This window comes from Lathyrus oleraceus, chromosome 5, assembly GCF_024323335.1.
Source record: "Lathyrus oleraceus cultivar Zhongwan6 chromosome 5, CAAS_Psat_ZW6_1.0, whole genome shotgun sequence".
NCBI classification, from domain to species: Eukaryota; Viridiplantae; Streptophyta; class Magnoliopsida; order Fabales; family Fabaceae; genus Lathyrus; species Lathyrus oleraceus.
In genome coordinates, this window is record NC_066583.1 from 523884446 (window position 1) to 523906690 (window position 22245).

At 38.0% G+C, this 22245-nt stretch overlaps 1 protein-coding gene across 1 annotated transcript; it reads left to right on the forward strand.

Annotated features, from left to right (window-relative positions):
* Positions 1-11526: 11526 nt before the first annotated feature.
* Positions 11527-12202, forward strand: LOC127081788 (exosome complex component RRP4 homolog; the record flags this gene model as incomplete). Its single annotated transcript, XM_051022004.1, has 2 exons — positions 11527-11530; positions 11640-12202. Coding segments are annotated over exons 1-2 (567 nt in total), but the record flags the coding sequence as incomplete, so codon positions are not given.
* Positions 12203-22245: the final 10043 nt, after the last annotated feature.

Genomic DNA, 22245 nt, shown 5'->3' on the forward strand with positions numbered 1-22245 from the left:
TAAATTTTGAAAATTTAATAAAAACATAAATAAACTACTAGGACAAATTCCTAGCACTAGGGAACTAGCGAGGATCTATGTGTTATACGGTATTAAGGCAAATAATAAAAATGACTAGAGTCATTAATAATTGTTTGAAGCGGTCAAAATTTGAAGTTTAATCAAATAATATATGATTAACTTCAATAATCCATTAACAATCAAATATACCTTAAATCACCATATATTTTGTGGCACTAACATATAATTGCGTTAAAGTAAGACTTCCAGATTCAACAAAATTATAAATGATAGCAAGTATTTTTCTTGTTTTGAATAAAATAAAAGTAAGCACATTAAAAGTAACAATAAACCAACTTAATTAAAAGCTTCTCGTATATTTTACATATAAATAACACAAAATATGGATGTTAAAAGATCATTGTACCATAAAATGTAAGTATTTATATTGTATATGTTTTCTTATATTACTTCATGTTTTTCTTTGTATACCTATATTTGGTCACATATAATAAAAATTTGGCAAAATTACATCATGATCCTTTAAGTTATTTTATTGTAATAGTTTGGTCTTTTAAGTTTTTTTTGCAACAGGTTGGTCCTTTAAGTTAACTAATGTGTGCATCGTTGACCTTTTTCCAAACTCCACTCCAAAAAAGGTTATGTGTCAATTAACGTTACTGAGTTGGTATTTGTCTTATTATAAATCACTAAACTCTATTGTAGAAGTCCTAAATTCGTTTGAATCCAAAAATTAGAAAAGAACCACGAGTGAGAGAACGATGATGGACACTAGTGAGAGAACGACAACGGAGAAGAAGGATTGCAGAAGGAGACGAAAGAGTGTACAACAGAGATTAGGGGAAAACATAAAAGGAGACGAAGTCAGTGAAAGTGATTATGAGGTATGTTCCATTTTCCCTATTGTAATTGTGGTTCTCATTTTAGGGTTTGTTTGTGAGTTTTCATTTTCTATGTAATGGTAATGGTAATGTAACTCTCCTTCTTATATGCTTGTTTGGTTGAGTTTGCTTGTTCATTTTATGTGTGTTCATTTTTTGTGTAATGGTAGTGGTAATGTAACTCTTCTTCTTATTTGTTTGTTCTCTATTTTTTAGAGTAATGGGATTGTCTGTTGTTGATGTAAACATGTAAAAGTGGATGTATTTTATGTTGACTTTCATCAAGGGGATATTTCGTTTATGAAAAATATGTAGAAGGAAAAGTGTCAACTTGGACGTGTGATGGTGATAGATGGAGTTATTTGAAAATTTAGGGGTTGTTAAAGATATGAAGTATCAAGGGGTACTTGAAATGTGGTATGACTTTGTTGGAAATAAATTCACAATTGATCTCAAGAAGATGAAGTGCTCTTGTAGGAGTTAGATGCTCAATGGCATTCGATGCTACCATGCAATTACTTGCATTCAAAGTAGATATGATGACCCAACAGAGTACATTCCTCCCTTTTATAGGAAGGATACTTATCAGGCTTGCTATAGACCATTCATATATCCAACCAATGGTGGAAACTTATGGGTAGAGATACCATATCCCGACATACTTCCACCCACCACCATCAAGAAGGCACTAGGGAGGCCAAAAAGAAGAAAAAACAACGATGTTGATGAAAAGAAAATGGATACAACAACTCTTATTAGGAAAGGGATGCCAAACAAATTATCGATGTATGGTATATCTGGCCAGAACAAATCCTCATGCCCAAATGCACCAAGATAATCACAAACAACCTCAATAGTCCAAGCCCAAACAACTACAATAGTACAATCATAAACAACCAATTCCTAAACTACACAAACCCAAATACAACCAACCCTAAGAGTCCAAACAAGACTATCCCAAATAAACTAAAACCAAACTACACAAGCTCCAACACAACTAACCACAATAGTCCAAACACGGCAATCACAGTCTGTCACAGTAGCTCAGTTACATGCTATTAGAAAGGCAAAACAAGGACCCGATGCAAAATTTCAGCCACCAACAAACCAGAAGCCAAAGTTGCCCATAAGGAGAAAAGTATATATAGGATGTTGATCAATATGTATTGTTGTTGAACTGGGATCTTTATGTATTTTGAATGTTGAACTAATGTTGTTGAATTAGGATATTTCTTCTCTATTTGTTTTGGGAGTACATTATAATTATAGCCTTATTAATGTTTTGGTGCTACTTCATGGCCCTATCAATATCTTTTGTGAGATTGGAATGTTAGGTCCTTTATGTGCCATTTACTATAATAATATGTAATGTTGTTGATATCAAACAGGTCCCTGATGTTGCTAATATTTATGTGCCATTTACTATAACATGGCTTTGGTTAATGTTATTAACCTTTAATGTTTTGGTTAATTTATAGCCTTATCATTGTAATAAAACATGTCCTTTATATTTTTAAATTGTAAAAAAATAGGCCATTTATGTTTTTAAATTGTAACAAAACAGGTCCTTTATGTTTTTAAATTGTAACAAGCAAACCCTTTATGTTTTTAAATTGTAATAAATGAGTCCTTCAAGTTTTATTCATGTATAAATTAGGTACTTACTGCAACATAAGATTTAACAGAAGTGCAACATAAATTAGACAGAAGTGCAACATTAACCATACTCAACAAGTTCTACAACAAAGGACCAAAATTCTTACAACGCTAGCATCAACATTAACCGTAATCACCACTTCTTGACCAAAATACACATCAACACTACAAAAATCAAAACTATAAACATTATGACAAAGACTAGCATTTTCAACATCTTCAACATGTTCTTCATCATCTCCTTGGTATAGTTGGCATCTCCATGGATATTTTCAATGCCCTTCTAAGTATGTTGATTTCTACATCATTTTCCTTGCATTTTGAACATTTATAAATTACCGACTGCTGTATTTTTGGTTTTACTTCATCAATGTATTCTTTTTCATACCACTCAAAATAATTGAATCCACAATTATCACCTTCACTATGTTAATAATAACATTCACAACACATCAAATAATCTTTGCAAAACCATAACAGACAAATAAAAATAGAGCAATAAATGTACCACAAAGTATCTACATCCCCAAAAGAGTTTCCCAAAGCTTCTTCCTTTCTTAATTGTTCTTATCACTGCTTTGGCTCCACGCGAGTATAGGTAGGAGATGTGCAGTTTTCTCTTTTTTTCTCCTGCTCATGCATTATCGTCCGGTTTCTTCTCTAATCAAGCTCATATTTACTCTTCAGACCTGCAAATACATGAAATAATATCTTAAGCGTGTAAAATAACTCATAATCACTAAAACCCTAGCAGATCAAGTCATGATACAAATATACCAAAATAAGCTTAAAATATTGCCCAAACTCACAATAATTCACCTGCTTTTGACATACAAATGACATTAAACTAAAATAAATGGTGACTGATCACAACCCCAGACTTATCTTGCCGCTTGCCCTCAAGCAACTTTTAGCATAGAAAAACATCATGTCATCAATCATTAATCACTACGCCAAAAACTGGAATAGACAGCGCACCTTAGAGGGCGCTTTATTACAAAAGCGCTCTCTAAAGTGAAGCGAAAAAATATGGAGCAATAGACAGCTCACTTTAGAGGGCGCTTTTGTAATAAAGCGCCCTCTAAGGTGAAGCGAAAAAATAAGGAGGAGACAGAGGGACAACAATACATGGCGCTTTTTAGAAAGCGCCCTCTAAGGTTACCCTTAGAGGGTGCTTTTAAAAAAGTGCTGTTATAAGTCCATGTGCATTTCCAGTTTATAAAGCGCTTCTGGAAAGCCTTAGAGAGCGCTTTCATAAGCGCCCTCTTAGGCCCCCTTTAGAGGGCGCTTTTTTTCCACAAGCGCCCTCTAAGGTCCCCTTTAGTAAACATTAAAATTATAACATACTGCGCGTTTTGTTATTTCACTCTCTGTTATTTTCGTTCTTTTTCACGTTAGGGTTCTCACTGCTACGATTTTCGCTACTTCTAAGGCGTTCTCCTTCCACCTCTGTTAGATCTACGACGTTTCCTCCTTCTACCAATCAAAGGTACACGATGCAGCTTATGAGTGTATTTATTCTAGCATACATTATTACTTGCACTATTGCTTTGTTTTAGCTTTGCCCCATTTCAGTTTTATGTTATTGTTGTTTATGCTACGTTTGTTTTGACCTGTAAAGTTTCAATATTCATAGTCATTTAAATAGTTTGGGTTTATTAGGCAATTGACGGTTGGTTTTTAAATTGCTGAATTTGATATCGCTATGAATCACATTCAAAGACTGTTGTTAGGGTTCGGTTATGGTTGCATTATAGAGACATTAGAAACCTTTGATTTCGCGGCTTAGATTGTAGTTTAACAACATTTTGTAAAACCCTAAAAAAGTTTCAAATTTTTGACTATTCAGGCAGCAATATCTAAAACACCTTCTACCAATCAAAGGTACACTATGCAGCTTATGAGTGTATTTATTCTAGCATACATAGCGTAGCTAGTAACTTAAGAAGTTTAGGTATGGATGTTATTTGATAGAGTAAATGGAGACATGAATGCCCTGCACAGAGACTAACTCAATAAAGCGAAATTGTTTTGTCTCATCCCATTTTTGGTTTCTCTTCTGAAATTGTTTTTTGTTTATTCTAATTAGTAATGGATAATACATGGATGTCTTCCAATCGATTGTCGAGAGAGTACGAGAATGGGGTATCAGAATTCGTTAAGTTTGCCGTTGCGCACGCCGAAGACCCCAGTAGAATGATATGTCCTTGCTTGGGTTGTTGTTATGGGAAACGGGTTGACGCAGTTCAGTTGACATCGCATCTAATGAGGCATGGAATTGATCGAAGTTATACATGTTGGAATTTGCATGGTGAGAAAAGTAACGAGAATGTTGAACCGGGGGATAGTACGACCTATGCCTCAAACTATAGTGGCGCAGATACATACGATTGTGATCGAGTTGAAGAGATTGCAGAAGCACTTGAAGGAGATCTTAAGGATTGTCCCGAAATGTTTGAGAGGTTGGTAAGTGATGCAGAGAAACCTTTGTATGATGGTTGCACTAAATTCACAAGATTGTCTGCGGTATTAAAGTTGTACAACTTAAAGGCGGGCAATGGATGGTCGGATAAAAGTTTCACAGAGTTATTAGCCCTTTTGAAAGATATGCTTCCTGAGGATAATGTTCTTCCCAATCGAACATATGAGACCAAAAAGATGTTGTGCTCTATTGGCATGAGCTATGATAAGATACATGCATGTCCAAACGATTGCGTTTTGTTTCGAAATGAGTATGCATCGTTAAATGAGTGTCCTAAATGCGATGTCTCGCGATATAAGAACAAGTTGTCTCCAGCAAAAGTCTTGTGGTATTTTCCTGTTATTCCGAGATTTAGACGCATGTTTCGTAGTGAAACCGATTCAAGACACTTGACCTGGCATGCAGATGAAAGAATTATAGATGGAAAGTATCGACATCCGGCAGATTCACCACAGTGGTTGAAAATTGATAATGATTATCCTGAATTTGGAGAAGAATCAAGAAACCTTCGCTTGGCATTATCTACTGATGGAATGAACCCACACGGTATCCAGAGTATCTCACACAGTACATGGCCTGTGATTATTATGATTTTTCCTCCATCATTTTTTGACATAATGGTACATCTAGTTGTTCATCTTGTGAAAGAGACACAATTGTGTGGACCAGCTTATATGAGATGGATGTACCCTGTTGAACGTTATATGAAAATATTAAAAGGGTACGTGAAGAACCGAAGTCGACCAGAAGGTTGTATGGTTGAAAGATACATTGTTGAAGAAGCGATTGAGTTTTGTACTTAATATTTGTCTAATGTTCAGTCAATCGGACTCCCCAAGTCTCAGCTTGTCGAAAAGAAAGAAGGAAAAAATCTAATTGGAAATAAAATCGTGGCAGTATCAAGGGTCGAACGGGATCAAGTGCATTTGTATGTTCTGCACAATGAGAATGAGGTTGAGCCGTATGTTGAAATTCACAAGGATGTTCTCCGAGGTTTAAATCCCAATAGAAATGAAAATTGGATAGTACGAGAGCACAATCGATGTTTTATACCTTGGTTTAAGGATCATATTTATTCAAAGTATTATTCAGATCCCGCTTCAATAACAGAAAGGTTGAGATGCTTAGCATATGGTCCAAGTTTCCATGTTTTTTCTTATAGCGCATACGCGATTAATGGATACACATTTTACACCAAAGAACAAGATGATAAAAGTACTATGCAGAATAGTGGTGTCACCGTGGTAGCTGAAGCAATGCACATATCAAGTGTGAAGGACTTAAACCCCAAATTTGCAAATATGTCGTATTTTGGTGTTATCGAGCGCATTTGGATGTTTGATTATGAGAAGTTTCAGATTCCTATATTTGGTTGCAAGTGGGTTGAAAATAATAACAGCATTCGAATGGGTAAGTCAGGATTTTTGCAAGTGGATCTTAATAGGGTGGGATATAAAGATGAGTCTTTTATTCTAGCCTCTCAAGCTAGACAAGTGTTCTATGTCAATGATCCGAAAAGTACGAAATGGTCTATAGTTCTTTTTTCCAACAAAGTAATTGATGAAAACACTGGAGATCAAGGTGATATTGATGTTGAGATTGAATCGTTTACCAGAAATGATCAAGATGAGAATATTATATCAAATGATTCATATATTAGAAATGATCATAATGAGGGTATTTGGATCAATCCAACCGTCCGTGTTGTTAAGAGACATGTAGAACATATTCCAACCAAGAAAAGAAAGAGAACTTAGTGAAAAAGGTACAGGTCAAATGATTTTAATTGTTTTCTTTATTACAGGTAAAATGGCTTTTATGATTTTAATTGTTTTTATATTTGTCATCTGATTTTAATTGTTTTCTTTATTACAGGTAAAATGGCTATTATGAAGTCAATCATTCGTGCAAGGGGCAAGGGATACTTGAAAGTATCAATTGATATTTGTTTAGATGGAGATGTTCCATTGTCGTCAAGCCTCATTCGCGTAGATGATGATGCTGGATATTTGAAAGTATCCCTCTACGACAATGGAACATGTCCATCTAAACAAATATCAATTTTATCTTCAAAAGATAAGGGACCAAAAATATAAGGGGATTACGCAGCAAATCGAGTCAGTTGCATAAAAAAAAGGTATAAACACAATTATATGATATTTATGCATAAAAAATGTTAATTCTTGATCTTATACTTCACCTAACTAATTTTATGATATTTTAGGTTCATGCTATTGATATTGAACAAAAAGAGGTTGTTGCTAAGAAGACTGCGGCTAGCAAAAAAAACATACATCTCAGAGATGCTTTTGCTACTTAGTTTTATTTCTTTTTAAGTTATGAATTGGTTGTATATTTAGAATCTTTAGAAGTTAAACGATTATATATCAGTGGATTGTTGTATATGTATGGATTGTTGTATATAAGGCTTGTTGAATGCAATGTGTGAAAAAGGGCTTCAAATTATACAGTTTTGGGTGTACTACTTCAATATACAGGTTGTCTAAAATAAATAAACAAATATAGCGCTTTTTAAAAAAAAATTAAATAACCACCCACTTTAGAGGGCGCTTTCCAAAATAAGCGCCCTCTAAACCCTTTAAATTTCCACTTTAGAGGGCGCTTTCCAGTAAAAGCGCCCTCTAAACCCTTAAAAGTTTCCACTTTAGAGGGCGCTTTCCAGTAAAAGCGCCCTCTAAACCCTCAAAAGTTTCCACTTTAGAGGGCGCTTTCTTTAAAAAGCGCCCTCTAAAGTGGCCCTTAAAGGGCTTAAAGAGCGCTTTCACCACGAAAAAAAGCGCTGTCTTTACCTATGCCAGCGCCAGATTAGAGGGCGCTTTAAAGCACTGTTATAGGCCAAAAAAAGCGCCCTCTTTTCCCTTATTTGGCGTAGTGAATACAATACATTTGTAAACACATACCTCTGAGATCTTCTACGATTCTCTTTCATTCCTACCTTCAGTTTGGCCTGATCATCAAGATCAAATGAGCTGTCACACCAACACTTTATAACACTATTTCTCCTGTCATCCATATTTATACTTTCCCAGTTCTCTCAAGTGTGAATCCATATACACTCAAAATTCACAATATACATTACCATACCATAGGCTTGCATAAGCTCTCTTTCAATTACCAAATACACATTACACACACTTTTTAAGGTTTTTTAAGGTTGTAATGGGGCTAGGGATACGGTGGGATAATATATGGATGGGTAGGCTAATGGTTCAGAGTATTATAATCATTCTTTTCACCATGTTCATTCCAAAGTATCACTGCCCCTGTAACTAGTTTTGTGGCAGAGAAGAAAGTGAGTATGTTCTCATGTTTAGGAGGAAGATCTAAATAAAAAGTCATTTGGTAGTGTTAGGAAGAGGCATTGAATAACATAGGGTTTGTTGTTGCTTGTAAGTTAATTGCGTGACTATATAAGTCTGTCGGATTACTAACTACAAGCGCACAATCTATCGAATAGTTTTAAAAGATATTGAACCCACCTGGACTAATAATCAAACCAATGTTATCTATCAGTGCTATATAAAGCTAAGGTGAATATTTTCCTTGACTAAACGAATAAAAATTGAAACTAAAGTTAATTTAGAAAATATGATAATAAGGAGAGAGAGACCAGAATGTGGAATCCGCGCACCTCGGGGACTCTGCAATAGATTAACTCAAACTTACGGTTAAATCGTGTTCAATAGAAAACATCAGTTTAAAGACTAAACCTCACACTCTTGCGCTATTGAATAAAACCATGCTCCCTAACCATGAGAATTTTCTGTCGCTCGCCCATTTTAATTAAGAAACACATTTTGAAAACTAAACAAATCCTAATCGATGCCTAAAACACTCTCACTCTCTTTAGGATCGATGCCCCATTCCTACTATCTGGTTCGACCCCCATGCTCTCGTAGTGTCGACTCGAACCTTACTTGATCATCACTCTCCTGACAAATTATATTAACTTTAACTTAGAAATAAAGACCAAAACAGAATTTAATAAATTCCTTAAATCAATTTCATTACCGAGTCCGTCAGAAACGACTGTCCTCATAAACTAGACTCAAAGCGGTTTAGCTAGACCTGAACTTAATTGAAAACAACTTAAACATATATAGTAATTGCAATTGAAAACATCATGCTTAAACACTTATAGAATATGATAACAATAATAATAATAAAGCAATATAATAAAGAACCTATAAATACGGGAAAATAAATGTGAGACTGGAAGTAAAAACTAAACTGGAATAATCTTCAATTAAAACAATAATATTTTTGATCCAGGAATACAAGCAAATCCTAAAACTAGTTCGTGGTAATCGCTCAATCGAGTGATTATCACTTGAAAGTATGATTTATGCTCAAACTAAACCGATAACGCTTCACCTCTATCTCTGAATGTCGAAAACTAGGTACAATGGTGTCTTATATAGAGTTACATCACTGTGAAACTTCCCCATTCATGTTCCAAGGTAGTTGATGAAAAGTAGGGAAGTGGGAAGGAGTGAGTCCAACCCACTTCCACACATTCTGTTACTGAAGGAAGATGACGGTCGCCATGAGCTTTAATGAAGGGGCTGACGTGTTATGGTGTCGTGGCGGACGCCATAAAGCCATGGTGTCATACCCCGATTTTGGTCCTGAATTTCTTTCATTTTTCTTTTTATTTACTTGGGTGCTTGGCCTAAAGTTCATTTGCATACATACATTTTCATTTAACATTCAAGCATAACAATGCATCACATCCATATCCTACAGTTAACTTCTACATTACAACCAATTCCCAAATGTCATCAAAAAGAAAAAAGAAAAAATCACAACCAAGATATAACCATAATTCACCTCTAATCCCAATTCCAATCTAATTTCAAATCCAAGTCCTCCAACAATGCCGCAATCTTTCCGTTCCGGTTGGAATTTCACACCAAGCTCACTCCTTGAACCAATCTTCAACAGTCCAGAATTCTGGAAGAACCAGTAACAAGCTCAACCACTTTTCAGCCGCCGTTACCCAGAATGAAGTGCTTGCAGTTACGGTATCACCTGAAACCAATAAAGAATGACAAGTTTAAATTTCAAAACTCACAACAACAAAAAGCAAGTTGGCAGCATATAATATAACCATTTAAAAACCCAACAACAACTCATCCACATGTCAAGGCAAACCTCTCAGGCTACTGCTGCACAGATGAATCTTTTGCAACAGCAGAGACTTTTGCAACATCAGCAGCAGTAACTCTTAAAGTCAATACCTCAACAGCAACGGTCCCAGCTACCGCAACAGTTTCAACAGCAGAATATGCCCATAAGGTCTCCTGTGAAACCAGCATATGAACCTGGGATGTGTGCTAGGCGGCTGACACATTACATGTATCAGCAACAACACAGACCTGAAGATATGTTCTTGGAAATTTTGTGCTCGGCATCATGAAGAGCTCATCCCCAGAAGATTGTTAATTCCTCAGGTTAGTCAGCTTGAAGCAGTTGCTCAAAAATATCAGGCATGTACACAAAATGCAGCACCCAATCTATCCATTCCAGAGTTGCAAAATAATTGCAATTTGTTTGTTGCATCAGCCCGTCAGTTGGCAAAAGCCTTGGAAGTTCCATTGGTTAATGATTTAGGATACACAAAGAGATATGTGCGGTGCCTACAAATATCAAAAGTGGTAAATAGTATGAAAGACTTGATAGATTATAGCAGAGAAACAGGAACAGAAACAAAGATGGTAAGAAGAAGAAGAAATCGTTAACAGAACATCAAAATAAAAAGAATTGAGAAAAGAGACACATTACCTTCAGGACTTTCATCCGGACTGCCTTAAGGAACCTCTGTATTTAACTACTGAAGATGTCTTAAAGTATGAGCAAGCTTATAAAGATGGTTATACAGTTGCTCAGCGTGGTATGGAATTTCGGTATCCGGGTATTGCTGCTATTGCTGATACATTAGCACTTATGTTTGGCCAACCTTCAGTAGATGCCAATCTGTACTTAACACCACCTAACTCTCAAGGTTTGGCCCGTCACTTTGATGATTACTGTGTATTTGTCTGCCAAATTTTTTGGCTCGAAGAAGTGGACCGTGTATTCTCGACCTGGTCAGCTGTTACCCCGCTTATATGATAATCTCTGTGGTTCTGATTTTAAATCTTCAAACCTGCAGCACAAGGACAATGTTGTATATTGCAAGACAAAACATGCTTAAATATCTGTGTTACAAGAAAACTCATTGAAGTTACAAAAAGACATAATATTTAAGTATGATTTCCGTATACCTTTGTACATGTTGCATTTTCGCTATAAGCTGTTGCAAAAAAAAAAAAAAAAAAGAGCCATTCAGGAAGCTTCTCGTAATGGTTCGGATGTGGTGCTCGTTGATATAGCTGGTCATATGCAGGATAATGAACCGTTGATGAGAGCATTGTCAAAGCTGATCTACCTTAACAATCTCCACACTGAAATTCTTCTCGGCACATGGGTTCCGGCTCTGAATATATTTGAGTCCAGCTTACGACGTCGAAACTGTGCAGAAGCTCGCTGAGGCGTTTGTAGCACAGGAACATCCTGAAACATTAAAAAAACCGGAGGAATTCAGTTACAATTGAGTCAAACTCAAAAGCTCCATCTACATAAAGCTTTAGAACAATTGGAATCTCTATCTTCCAAGGTGAATTGTGATGCTTCCGTGACCATAGCAGATTCCATTCCCGTCAACCACGAAGACGGCGTACTCAAGGAACATGGAACCGCCGATCTAGACGGAGAAGTTGTTGCCACGCTCTGTGGAATTGTCGAGCGTGTTAACAAGCTTGTTTATGTCTGTGCATTGCGCTCAAGGTACAAACCAGAGGTTGGCGACATTGTTATTGGGCGTGTTGTTGAGGTTGCTCAGGAGCGTTGGAGATTGGATATTAACTACAGTCAAAATGCTTATCTCATGTTTTCTGCTATGAATATGCCTGATGGTGTACAGAGACGAAGGACAGCTTTAGATGAGTTGAATATGTGCTGTATTTTCGAGGAGGCAGATGTCATTTGTGCCGAAGTTTGTGGTTTTCAACATGATGGCCTACACCTTCAAGCAAAAAGTAAAAATACGGAAAGCTTACCTGCCAATGTCCACAGTGTTGTATCTTGGGGAAATCCACCTGGTATTCAACAACAGCAAGGGGTAGTTGCATCTGGTGCAACTCTATCTCCTGTAAAATCATCTGATATTTCCTCGAGTGGATTACCGTTCAAACTAAGAGGCAGCCCGTCTGTTAGAAATAATGATATCAGTAATAGTAGAGCATCCAAATGTCTCAGAATGTTGTGTTTTAGGAGTACCAAACCCAAGACATGGCGAAACTTGTCGGTATCCGGCTGAAGCTAATGTTCAAACTTTGCAATTTAATGAAGCAGAGAAACTCTGTCAAATGGCTCTTGACATTCATAGAGCAAATAGTTCGACATCATCATTCAAGTGTAGTAGCAGATAAGGGCTTCCTCATCTCTTCATCATTCACTCTACCGCCACCGCCGTTTAAGCTTCCAGTTCAGTTCAGGATAATGCTAATATGAAGAACTGTTGGTTTCTCGATAACAATTTTAACGGTGTGTCGGATGAGATTCTTGGGGAAGTTGTGATCCATGTCTTCATCGTTTTCACTGCAGTAAAAAAAACATGGCCATTAGTCAAAACTGTAGAAATTACAAAAAATATCCCAAATTGGCATTAGGACAAAATTCAAAGAGAAAGCTAAGTTCAGAATACCATTTTCGGTTTTAGCATTAAAACAGGCCGATCCAAACTAAGCACATGAAAGAGGATTTTGCAGGATGCTCCTTTGAACACCAAATACACCTTTGAAACCCTAATCAGGAGAGATAAATAGAGAAAAAAAGTGAATCAGTGGGGGGACGGAAAAATTTGAGAAAAAATTGGAGCGGCGGCTACGAAATTTTTCATCAATCTCACAATATCCTTTTGCACAGTACATCAAACTTAATCGAGTTAGATTACCTGAAGCCACCGCTACGAAGAAAAGGAGGCGGAGGCGGTTCGAAGGGAGACCAAATCGACCAAATCGTTGTCGCGTCCACGGTTTCACAGGTTATCTCTTTCTCTTTATGCATGATACATTCGATTGTTTACCGCTGTTTGTTGTCGTTGTTCGAAAATCCATCACCAGTATCACCCTTTATATCATTCGCGCTTTATGATTGAAATCGGAGGCGAGAATCTCGGGGTTTGTTTTGTGATGCTTCTGTCGGTTTATGTGTTGGGTCACGACCATTCTTGTTGTTCTGAAAAGGGGAGGGAATTTTGATTCGGGAAAGAAGGAGACGGTGGGTCAAACAAATCAAGTTTAGGGTTTGTTCTTTACCTAATTTGTTATACTTTTTCTGTTGGCCTCGATTTCAAACGAGTCAAACTTATCCAGGCTCAGGTCGCTATGCCCATTATAATTTCGTTCCTTTTGTGTGACTTAAACCCTCATTTCATGTATTATTGTTTTCGTTACTCTGGTAAGTGGACGGTCATGGCTGGGTGGTAAAGACTCTTGGCACTCTATTAGATGGTCGTGGGTTCAATCCTTGGCACATATTTTTTTAGTTATTTTTTTTAGTTTTAGTCTTTTAATGCACTTTAAATCTTTTTTCATTCTCATTTCTCCAACACTTGCTGGGTTCAATCCTTGGCACATATTTTTTTTGTTATTTTTTTTAGTTTTAGTCTTTTAATGCACTTTAAATCCTTTTTCATTCTCATTTCTCCAACACTTGCTGATTTTAGCATTTTTCTTTGATTTGGTTTATTATTATTTAAACATCGATTTTAATTTACGGATCCAACAATTCCCATGTTGTTTATCCATGATTATTTTTATCGATATATTTATAGTATTTCGCCGCGTTTCGATTAATCGCATATGACATTTCAATTATTGTGAGCATGCGCAAACCGGCTTTGAGCACATTATTTAGGTTTTGTGTGTTCCTCAATTTCCATCCGTGCAAATCCCGATTTTATCCTTTTTTCGATTTAATTTTTAAGTGTCTTGTAAATATAACTTGTTGTGTTATTTTCACATGGCTTACTCTTGGGCTTTCTTACAATGAGCCGGTTCTCTTGCACCTACACTCATGCATTGCATTATTTGTTGTTTGGGCCCGATTTAATTATTTCATGATTTTTGAATCCCCATTTAACAAGATGTACCCCACTCCTCCGATGTGTAATAATCTTGTACTGTTTATTTATTTATTTGTTTGACTCTTTAGTTAGCTACTAACACAAGAATAAAATCAACAATTTCAAAAAATACAAAAATATGACTCGATCCAACGTCGAGTATTTTCTCAATAAACAAATCAACTCATTTCTCCCTCCTATTCCATCCCATTTCAAAAAAACTTCATCAAATACTTGATCCAACGTCAAGCCATTTTTCATAATCAAAAACTCAAAAAATATTAATTCATAATTAAGACCTTTTCAATAAAGATGGAAGTGGAACGTGGTGTATACCACGCACTCCTGAGACTAGGATTCGAGATGTATATCTCGCCAATCCTAGCTCTCGCCATCATCCAAATTTATCCACTTTGTCTTCTCAAACACTCATTCAAATTTCTCTTAAAGCATCCATCAATACTTGATCTAGTGTCAAGTCATTTTTCACAACAAAACTCAAAATACCTAATTCCTATCTTAACTTCTTTCAATAAAAATGGAAATGGAACATGGTGTATACCGTGCACTCCTGAGATTAAGATTCGAGATGTATGCCTCGCCTATCTTAGCTCTCGCCATCGTCTAAAATTGCCAATGCAGTTTCTTCAAACCCTTTCTCAATCAAATTCCAAAATACTTAATTCCTATCTTAACCTCTTTCAATAAAGTTGAAAATGGAACATGGTGTATACCATGCACTCCTGAGACTAGGATTCGAGATGTATATCTCGCTCATCCAAGTTCTCGCCATCACTCAAAATACATCCAACCGATCAAACTCTTTTCTCTCCGCCGTGCGATTAATCGAAAACCTTTTTCATAAATAAAAGATATATTGTCTTAAGGTGATGCAAAACAATGTTTCGGCCACGATTGTTGAGTAGAGATAAATGACGCTTTTCCGAATGTAGATTTATAAATCCGTTCGATGTGTGGTATGCGTCCACTCCTCATCTGTTTTGGGTAAAACAATGTTGTCATACCCCAAAATTTGCCCGTTGGTACTACAAGGCATTTTTAAGACACCCCAACTTATTTTGCAAGGCATTGATCTCAAAAGAACAAAGACCCAGCTCATAGATGGCCAAATCCAGAAAATGGCCCAAACTGGCTTGCTCGCTAGGCGAGCAAATCCTTCGCCTAGCGAACCCCTCGCTATACCGCTCGCTTAGCGAAGCTTGCGGATATCAGAAAATTCTGGGCTTCATTCTAAGCCCATTAGGTCACAAAAGGAGCATTATAAATAACCAAGCTTCATTCAGGAAAAGGGACAGAAAGGAAACGAAGACGGGAGATAGAGAGAAGGCGCAGCAAACCCTGAAGGCTAACTCAGAGGATTCGAAGCAACCCTAAAGGAAACCCTGAAGGAAACCCATTCGCATCAAAGCCACCGCCGCCCAACTCAATCCGACTGGCCAATTCAAGGCTGCGATCCGATTGCAAACAGGTTCGCGTTACTATTACCACTTTGTGTTCTTAATTTGCATGTGATATTATAATTGAATTCATAAACATATTTAAGGTTTTGCATGTGAATTTAAGTGTGCCTGAATATTGTGAATGCTGAACCATGTAATTATGTATTGGATGCCATAAGCCATGCAGCAGGTTGAGGTCGTACTGTTCTGAAATTCAAAACCCGCAGTCGCTCGCTAGCACATCGCTAAGCGAGTATTCGCTAGGCCTTCCACGAGAAGAGAATCAATTGGCAGACGCATTGGCTACCATGTCATCTATGTTCAGAGTCAGATGGGACAATGAAGCTCCCATGATCACCATTAAACGATTAGATGAGCCAGCATACTGTTATGAACTTAATGCTGATGAAGTAGAAGAGAAACCTTAGTTCCACGAAGTAAAAAGATATTTAGAAGCTCAGGAATGCCCTGAAGGGGCATCCATCAATGACAGAAAATTTCTGAGGAAGTTCTCCGCTAAATTCTTTTTGAGTAATGGAGTATTATACAAACGTAATCATGATTCGACTCTGCTTCGCTGTATGGATAAAAAGGAAGCAGAAAAGATTATGGAAGACATGCATGACGGTATTTTTGGGACTCATTCTAGTGGACATACAATGGCCAAGAAGATTCTGAGATCAGGGTATTATTGGTCTACCATGGAAGCTGATTGCCACCATCACTCCAGAACTTGTCACAAGTGCCAGGTCTATGCGGATAAAGTACATGTGCCTCCTGCTCCATTGAACGTGTTGACAGCACCTTGGCCCTTTGCAATGTGGGGCATTGATATGATTGGAGAGATTAAACCTACTGCTTCTAATGGACATCGTTTCATCCTTGTTGCTATTGATTACTTTACAAAGTGGGTAGAGGCAGCCTCATTTGCTTCCGTCACCAAGAATGTGGTGGCACGATTCATCAAGAATAGTCTCATTTGTCGGTACGGCATCCCTGAAAGAATTATCACTGACAATGGTACTAATTTGAACAACAAGATGATTACTGAACTCTGCACGCAATTCAACATAAAACACCATAACTCTTCTCCGTACCGGCCAAAGATGAATGGCGCCGTAGAAGCGGCTAATAAGAATATTAAGAAGATTATACAAAAGATGACAGTAACATACAAAGATTGGCATGAGATGTTACCGTTTGCTCTTCACGGTTATCGCACTTCAGTGCGCACTTCGACAGGGGCAACTCCGTTCTCTTTGGTCTACGGAATGGAAGCCGTCTTACCAGTGGAAGTTCAGGTTCCCTCTCTAAGAATCATGAAAGAGGCAGGATTAGATGAAGACGAATGGATTCAGACTCGACTCGATCAGATAAATTTGATTGATGAGAAGAGACTTGCGGCTGTTTGTCATGGGCAGATATATCAGAAGCGCATGACCCAAGCATTTAACAAAAAGGTCAAGAGACAGGTGTATCAAATTGGCGACTTGGTGATCAAGCGTATCATTCTACCACAAGGTGATCCCAGAGGCAAATGGACTCCCACATACGAAGGGCCATTTGTAGTTAAGAAGGTATTCTCTGGTGGAGCCATGATACTTGCTACAATGGATGACGAAGACCTCCCGCATCCCGTGAACGCAGACATAGTCAAAAAATACTACGCATAAAAGAGACCCGCTAGGTCGACGTGCCTAGGCAAAAGTAAGGGCATCCCGGCGAACCAAAAGGGTTCGGGCAAAAATTAGGGATAAACATATAAAAATGTACACCCGGCAAGTCAAAAACCTGAAAAGGCGGCTTGGGCAAAAAAAAGGGTATCCTGGTGGACTGAAAACCTGAAAGGGCGGTCCAGGCAAAAATTAGGGATTAAAGCGTACGACTATGCCCCGTTCTCTGACAGCTTCATCCAAGCTCAAGGGACTGAACAAGCCAATCACTTCTATCCGACAGTAGGAGATGAGATACTCGAAGACATAATGACAGTGGCAGAATTAAAATCAATAGGACTTTTTCTTCATAGCTTTCCTTTGTTGTCTCGACGATTTCCTCTTACTAGGATTTCTGTCTCCTTGTGCTCAAATTGCCTGTTTATAGGCCCTCTTTCAAAATCAATATAATTTTATTTCCAAAACGATGCTTTTGTTTTACTTTTTCTGTTTTGTTTGTGTAAACGTCCATTGATTTAATTCGAATTAATATATGCATTTGAATATGATCGATGTTTACCAAAAATGCATGCCTAAAATAGAAATAACGATTACTACAAGACTTCGGGATCAAGGATAAGGTCTGACCATGCTTTCCAATGAATCCGTTGCCAATTCTATTCCCCAGTAAAGCCGATTATTCCCCAGATAAATTGATCATCTCTTCCACCCCCAGCCAGACTCTGTTGAGTGTTTCCACCATCGGACAGAAATCAAGTACCCCCAGTTAAGAAAGGGTCATCGATACAAATATCTCCAACCAGAATATGGGGATTTATTTTTCCCCGGCAAAAGTTTCAGACACATAATCCATTCATGCATCATTTCGCATCATATGCATGCATACATTGTTCGCATTTAGTCTCAGAAGCATAAAACATCTCATGCATCATGACATGGCATGAAGCTAACTTTATTTTTCAGATTAATTATCCTCCCGATATAGTCAAAATAAAAGATCCATTCAGACGGACATCTTTATCAATTACATTCAGGATTCGACTACATCTTTCAGATATGCTCCATGTCAACAGTCATTCTGACATCCTCCCAATGGTGGCATCTCTAAGGCCCACCCCAGATGTTCATTGCAAATACAACATATACAAATACTATCAGATTTAGCCTAGCGTACGGTTCATTCTGATTCAGCTCAACATATGGCCCCTTCAGCTCAGATGCGATCTAACGTACGATCCATTCTGGTCTTCAACAACTCCAATACGGTCTAACGTACGACCCATTTGGATCTTCAAATCCTCAGATACTGCCTAGCGTACGGTACATTCCGGGGTGTAGTCTAGCGTACGACTACTTTCTTCTTCAGATACAGCCTAACGTACAGCTCATTCTGCAACTCCAATACGGTCTAACGTACGACCCATTTGGATCTTCAATTCAGATACGATCTAACGTACGACCCATTTGGATCTTCAAATCCTCAGATACTGCCTAGCGTACGGTACATTCCGAGGTGTAGTCTAACGTACGACTACTTTCTTCTTCAGATACAGCCTAACGTACGGCTCATTCTGCAACTCCAATACGGTCTAACATACGACCCAGTTGGATCTTCAACTCAGATACGATCTAGCGTCCGATCCATTCTGATTCTACCTTCTTCAGATACAGCCTAACGCACGGCTCATTCTGCAATTCAGATACGATCTAGCATACGATCCATTCTGACCTTTCATCCTCAGCGAAGTCACCAGCCTAATAGATGGGTCATTCTGCAATTCAGATCCGATCTAGTGTATGATCCATTCTGATCCTTTATCCCCAACAGATCCTTCATCATCAAGCTACCTGGATGGCATCTTTAAGCCCATCTCCATTAACAAGTGCAAAATTTTGGGGCATTCTAATGTTCAATAATCTTTCACCTCCAGACCACGAATGGCGTGCATACCATTCTAACCCTCTCGGTTCAAGAATATTGAACAGGGGCAACTGTCATACCCCAAAATTTGCCCGTTGGTACTACAAGGCATTTTTAAGACACCCTAACTTATTTTGCAAGGCATTGATCTCAAAAGAACAAAGACCCAGCTCATAGATGGCCAAATCCAGAAAATGGCCCAAACTGGCTTGCTCGCTAGGCGAGCAAATCCTTCGCCTAGCGAACCCCTCGCTATACCGCTCGCCTAGCAAAGCTTGCGGATATCAGAAAATTCTGGGCTTCATTCTAAGCCCATTAGGTCACAAAAGGAGCATTATAAATAGCCAAGCTTCATTCAGGAAAAGGGACAGAAAGGAAACGAAGACGGGAGATAGAGAGAAGGCGCAGCAAACCCTGAAGGCTAACTCAGAGGATTCGAAGCAACCCTAAAGGAAACCCTGAAGGAAACCCATTCGCATCAAAGCCACCGCCGCCCAACTCAATCCGACTGGCCAATTCAAGGCTGCGATCCGATTGCAAACAGGTTCGCGTTACTATTACCACTTTGTGTTCTTAATTTGCATGTGATATTATAATTGAATTCATAAACATATTTAAGGTTTTGCATGTGAATTTAAGTGTGCCTGAATATTGTGAATGTTGAACCATGTAATTATGTATTGGATGCCATAAGCCATGCAGCAGGTTGAGGTCGTACTGTTCTGAAATTCAAAACCCGCAGCCGCTCGCTAGCACATCGCTAAGCGAGTATTCGCTAGGCCTTCGCTAGGCGAGGCAGAGGCGAACGTGACAGTCGCTAATATTTTGGTTGTTCTGTTCTATGCTTATCTGATCTGTTCTATTTTAATCTTGCACTGTTTCGCCTGACATTCTTACTGCTGTATTTCTTTTTGCGGTGTAATCTTCGATTACACCCTGATTTGGTATCCTGACCTGTGTGCTGAATGTTGTAAAGGTTCACATATTCCCAGGAACAAGTGGTTTGCCAGGTATCCCGCTTTATTTGGGGGATACCCTTGTGGAGATTCATCCTAAATTACCTAGTTGATTTTAATGTGGAGATTCATCCTAAATTATCTAGCTGATTTTAACGTGGAGATTCATCCTAAATTTAATCGATTTTAATGTGGACTTAATTACCTAATTGATTACGGCTATCTAATTAATTGTAAAACTTTGCCTTTAAATAAGTGATCTTGGACCTCTCTTTGTTACCCTACGATTACGGTATTATGGTCATGTCCCTCGAATATGGGGATACACTTAGCCAAGACCCTTCGATTAAATCATCATGTCCCTCTAAAATAAATCATAGTCCCTCGGATGTTGCCTTCGAATATATGATTTTGTCCCTCGATGACCCTTCGGTGTAGCCTACGGTTAAATGATGATAGTCCCTTCAAATGCTAAGGTATCCTTACAACAGTTGCTTTCAATGACCAATCGATGACCCTACGATGACCCTTTTGCATCCAAAGGATAAAACTACTTATTTCTCAATAATAAGGACGGTTTTACCCTCACAAGGATAGGAAATGCCCATCAAGACCTTGGGTAGGTATAACTCTTAATTGCTTACTCACAAATCGAAATACTTTTCACACCTCACCCCTTTTCAAAATATCTTTTAGAAAATCACCACTTGGTATACATTCATGCTAGAATCATTACCGAGTTAGATTTTTCTAAACAACTTTCAAAACTAAACGAGATAACCACTTTGTATACATTCATACAAGAATCATTACAAAGTTAAATTCTCTTTTCAAAACACTTTCTAAACAATGCACAACCACTTTTTCCAGACAAACATAAGTGATCAAGCAATTAAGAGCCCATGAATAACCATGGATACAAAGGGTGCTAACACCTTCCCTTTGTATAATGTACCTCCCGAACCCAAAATCTAATTAAGGTCTTTCCTGTTCTTTTCCACCTTTCCTTATTGGATAAAAGAAAAGTCGGTGGCGACTCTTGCTATCCGCGACATTGCGATTAAAAGCAAAACACCCTAAGTCAGTTCACCGTATGACAGAACTGGCGACTCTGCTGGGGACAAATAAAAAGAGAGGTTACCTTAAAAACAAGATCACTTATTCAAATTGTATGATTTACTTTTAAGGGAGTGCTTGGGTATCTTTGAGTGAAAGATCCTACACCCGGATCTAGTGTACCCTAGGTAAGTAGCAAAAGATCGTCGCGACTATCCGGCGTATACTGGAATGGTTAAAATGATGGCTACGGTTAATGTGACACTTTGGATGTCCTGATGTTCCTCATGTTTACTTGAGGAAAAATTTGGCTTCCGCGTGGTGTCATCAAAGCATTAACTAGACCTTTAGAACCCTAGTACACTCATCCTAGCCATTAGAAAGTAGTGAGATAACTGACTTCGGTTCCGACTGGGGTTGGTTGAGACTCGATACTACACTCTTTGAGATTGGACTTTAGGGAAGCTTCGGTCAACCACTTGGTGTTGCACTGAAGTGGACTTAAAGGAAGGTCAATGATTGGAGATCCTTCTAGAACCCGGTTACTATTCTAGGACAGGTTGAACCAACCAAACTTCAGTGGGGAGGGTACTTACCTATGGAACTCATGCAAGCCTTAAAACCTAGGAATGATTGTTGTGTGACTTGCTTGTGCTTGTTATTTACATAACATCATAACATTATACTAACCATTTCAAGGACTTAGGGATTTAGCTTTGCTCTGTTAAACAGGTTATGGCTTCCAGGAAGACCATCCGGATCAATTTTGTAGCCATCTCTCCTCAACTCAAGGATTTAGTGTCAGAATTTCCTGATCAGGCCCAGTTCATCAAGAAACATGGTTCTCTTCTCAATTTGGTTACCACTGGTTTCAAAGAAGATATGATGAGAGTTTTATTCCAGTTCTTTGATCCTAAACATCATTGCTTCACATTCCCAGATTATCAGT